Source organism: Notothenia coriiceps, unplaced genomic scaffold (genome assembly GCF_000735185.1).
Source record: "Notothenia coriiceps isolate Sejong01 unplaced genomic scaffold, NC01 NC01_scaffold00006743, whole genome shotgun sequence".
NCBI lineage: Eukaryota > Metazoa > Chordata > Actinopteri > Perciformes > Nototheniidae > Notothenia > Notothenia coriiceps.
Window position 1 is genome coordinate 84,126 of NW_011339444.1, and position 4,452 is coordinate 88,577.

General features: G+C 41.6%; 1 protein-coding gene across 1 annotated transcript; it reads left to right on the forward strand.

Annotated features, from left to right (window-relative positions):
• The first annotated feature begins 1,305 nt into the window (after positions 1 to 1,305).
• LOC104943772 (dynein heavy chain 12, axonemal-like) lies at positions 1,306 to 4,446 on the forward strand. Its single transcript, XM_010769239.1, has 2 exons — positions 1,306 to 1,929; positions 3,637 to 4,446. The coding sequence occupies exons 1-2, from the start codon at positions 1,890 to 1,892 to the stop codon at positions 3,828 to 3,830; spliced, it is 234 nt and encodes a 77-aa protein (XP_010767541.1). The 5' UTR covers positions 1,306 to 1,889; the 3' UTR covers positions 3,831 to 4,446.
• Positions 4,447 to 4,452: the final 6 nt, after the last annotated feature.

Consider the following 4,452-nt stretch of genomic DNA (forward strand, 5'->3'; position numbering starts at 1 on the left):
ATCGGGAGTCTCCCGCGAAAATTGGGAGGGTTGGCAAGTATGGTGGGGTGATGGGGGTCTTTTATAATCCGGAGGGATTTCTTCCTGAGCTGCTGGGAGTAAAGGTCCTCCATTGATGGCAGTACTCCATGGATGGCAGCTCCGTCTCTCTGTAAAGACTTACGATCGAGGGCGGTGCAGCTGCCGTACCAGGCCATGATGCAGCCAGTCAGGATGCTCTCTATGGTGCACCTGTAGAAGTTCAGGATGCTCTCTATGGTGCACCTGTAGAAGGTCAGGATCCTCTCTATGGTGCACCTGTAGAAGGTCAGTATCCTCTCTGTGGTGCACCTGTAGAAGTTGCAGAGTACCCTGGAGTCCATGTTGAACCTCCTCAGCCTGCGGAGGAAGAAGAGCCGCTGTCGAGCTGTTTTGGTGATGGTGTTTGTGTGAAGAGTCCATGTCAGGTCCTCAGTGATGTGGACCCCGAGGAACCTGAAGCTGCTGACTCTCTCCAACGTAGTCCCATTGATGGCGATGGGGGCGTGTCCCTCTCCCTGCTGCTTCCTGTAATCCACAATCAGCTCCTTTGTTTTGCTGACGTTGAGATGGAGGTTGTTATCCTGGCACCAAGATGTCAGGTTTTCGACCTCGTCTCGTCGCCGTCTGTGATCTGGCCGATGACAGTCGTTTCGTCAGCAAACTTCTCTATGGTGTTGGAGCTGTGTGTGGCCACGCAGTCGTGTGTGAACAGGGAGTAGAGGAGAGGGCTGAGCACGCAGCCCTGAGGGGCTCAAGTGTTGAGGATCAGGGTGGAGGATGTGATGTTGGTTGGATCCTGCAGGTCTTCTGCCCGCTCACAGCCTGGCTGCTATCAAAACATGCATTAAAAGCGTTCAGCTCATCTGGAAGAGATGCACACACAGACAATCCTTCAGCACCACCCGCTGCCCTAGTCAGTTATTGTCATTAGTCCCGCCAACATGTTCCAGGTGTCAGAGCCTCTGAAGTCAGACTCTTCTTTCTCTTTGGAGTGTCTCTTTGCACCGTTAAAAGCTCTCCGGAGCGCGTACATTGACTTCCTAAACTCTTCCAAGTCTCCACCTCTGTGCTTTCAGCTTGTCATGGACCTTGCCGTTTTACCAGGGCTTCTGCTTCCGGATTCTAATTTACATACATTTGGCAATTTGCACGATTAGCATAAATTGTGTTAATTCAAATGAATGGCAAGCCAAGTAAACAATAGTTGAAAAATGAATTGGCTGATTTTGACAATTTTGGAGTGATTTTGAAGGTTATTGAGAATGCTTAATCTATTTAGGACATCTTCAGGATAAAAAAGGGCAATATTAACCAGAAGGTATTCTCCGTGGGCTAATTTTGACTACCATGAGTAGTGTTGCAACCATTGGATACAGAGAGCACAGGATGAACATTATTATCTCTACTGTGGACAATTTATGTCTAAAATAAATAGGCAAACTTTCCAACCAAAATGATCGAGAGGCCCCTAAATCTTCAAAATCAACCCAAAATTCCCTAATACAGAGAATAGATACAGATTAAATACAGATTGGGATGCCAAACTAATCTTGACCATCGAGAGTTTAGAAAGATGAAAACTTTAAAGAAAATCATAAGAGACAAATATCCTGCCTACACCAACTTTAAATTGCATACTGGATCTGTCTGTCTACTCTTTCAATCTGAATTCCTTTCTAAAGTGTAAAGGATCGTCTAAAGTGGCTGAAGATCATTCAGACGTAAACCGACGTGTAAAACTCTTCTTGTTTCAGTTCTGCAAGGTGATCACCGTCTCCTGGCTGAAGCACCTCTCAGGTCAGGTGGTGCTCGTCCTGTTGGATTACCTAGATCATGTGACCTTGTGCTCCAAACCGAAGGCAGCAGTGATGGAGCAGCAGCAGTGGCCGGACATCTGCAGGCTGCAAGGTAAATTCAAATACTGTCCCTAAGTGAACTTGCTTCGCACAGAGCACAAAGGAATATCAACAACAAAATCAACTACCATTTATTACAGCACATTGCATAAAATAACTTCAAAATATCATCCACAAAACACCATTTGGGGAATAAATAGGTGCACAAAGGTAAATCAGGTGCATGTTTACAAAGAGGCTGAATAATAATAATGCTTGTTAGGCACCTAAACACAGCTCTTTAACCTGTTAAGCGGCTACAGGCTTTTTATTCACAAAGCTGTGTCTCAGGGCTTCTTAACATTTAACAACCAATTAATGTGTCATACCCACTTAACGGGAAGAAACTCAGCTAACTAACGATATGAACCATTTTTACCGAAACGAAACACAAGGGTAATAACAAGCCTCTGAATTAGCACAGAACTCACGGTAGAAATATTTTATTACTTATCGGATCTGCACAAACAAGATATCAGATTAAAGCTGGGATTCCAAAGATTCTAGAGGTGTAAGTATCATCACTGTGCGCCCGAAACTCAGGGCAGCGAAGGCGAAACCAGACAACACATAACTTAGCTTTACAGGGCCAAAATGGCAAATACGTCTTAATTGTGTTCAATGGCATTAAAACGATAAAAACGCTGCTGAAGGTTAATCCAATTTCTCTGTGTCACTTTGAAATGATTACTGATAATCCATCATAATATTTATGGCAATAAGCCTAGTTTTCAGTTTTCAGAGTGTAACGTAGCTTTCGGTTTGGGCAAACTGCATGCGCATCACTCTCACTCCTCAATGGTAATGTTTAGATGGATTTAGGATTTAGGCTCTAACGGTTAAAAAGAGGTGTCAATCATCAAAATCGACCGAGGGGGGCCAGAGATATGGCAAATACACCCAAATGACCCCTCTTTCTAAAAAGGTTAAATTTCCCTTGTTTTGCTTCAATCTTGATACAGGGTACTTATTATATGTTATAGTTTGGATTCCTAAAGCTTTTAGTCTACCTTACCATCATTCAAGGGTGGTTTTCACTATAAGTAATGGTTGTTTTTTTGGACGGACACTACTTTACATTTTCTTACTATGTTCAATCTGAATTTACTTTAAAATAAAAACATCTATATTGATTCTGACTTTTCTACATCCAACTCACAGATGTAACCTTGCTTTGAGAAAAAAGATTATTAATTTAACCCTTTTAGAAGGGAAAATATGGTCATTTGTTCTGGGAATGTCATTTTCGAGCCTGAGGCCTGAAAAACAGGCTCAGGGCTTAACAGGTTAACTGTCTATGTATACGCACCAATACACCCAATGTTTGTTACCTGTACATATTATTTTATTTTATAATCATTTTTATAAAAATTTAAAATATTTATAGTCTTTTTCAATAATTGCTCTTTTTTTGTGTTCATTTTTTCAATATTTATTTATTTCCTGTACACAACTTGCTTTGTTTCTGCTTTATCAATATGTATTTCCTTTTCCATTTGTATTTTCTATTATTTCATTTTAGAATAGTTGTAGTAATATTTATTTTCAATATATATTTCATATTTATATTTATTACCCCAAAGCAGTCCTTGTATGTGAAAACCTGTTTGGCAAACACCATATTTGACTGAATAAATGTCATTACTCCCTGCAAACAAGAATAAAAACAATCTTCATTAATATTTCTCAATGCTCTCCTTCTACTCCTCTTCCTCTCCAGAAAGCGCCAGCTGTCTGCAGCACCTCTGCCGGCTGCAGGTGAGTAGCTGTCTCGGACGCCTTCGCCTCCGGTCGCCGGTCTTCATGAGCTTCCTGCCGGTGTCGGAGCGCCTGAAGGACTACATCCTGTACCGAGAGTACAACCTGTACGGCAAACAGAGCAGGAAGATCAAGCGAGAGAAGGAAAGAGTTTAAAAGACAGAGCGTTGGACGTCAGAGAAATCCACAGAAGAAGACAGACAGGAAGTAAACAAGTAGACACATTATTTTATTATTTTCAATAAGATAAAGGTCTGTTTATTACGGTCATTCAAACTTTTAAACAATTGCAACAAGATTCTTAACACGAGGTTGCAAAAACAAAAATAATCTGTATGCAGCAGTTTTCATTGTTATTGTGTCTGTGCTTGATCCCTCAGAGTCGCAGTGTAAGAGCTGCACAGTTATGAATAAAGGCAGCTGCACCCTCTTTCATTCAGCATTCCCATTATTGCTTTATAAATGTCTTGCCCCCTTGTGTGTCCACTGAGGTTCGTCAGGCCCAACACATCTTCAACAAACTCCCCCTTTGCCTCATCATAAAAACTCACAAACACCAGCAACTGAGTATTGTCAGTGGTGTCAGTGGACTCATCCACAGCTAAGGAAATGCACTGTGCATTTTTTATTCCATCACAAAGCTGATTAATCAAATCACCAGCCAGTATTTATGTTCTTCTGGTTGCTGTGGAATCTGAGAGGGGGATTTGCTTGATTGACTGTTATTTCATGTTTTTGTTTGCCTTCAAACATGGTCTCCATCACTTCAGTCATTCAT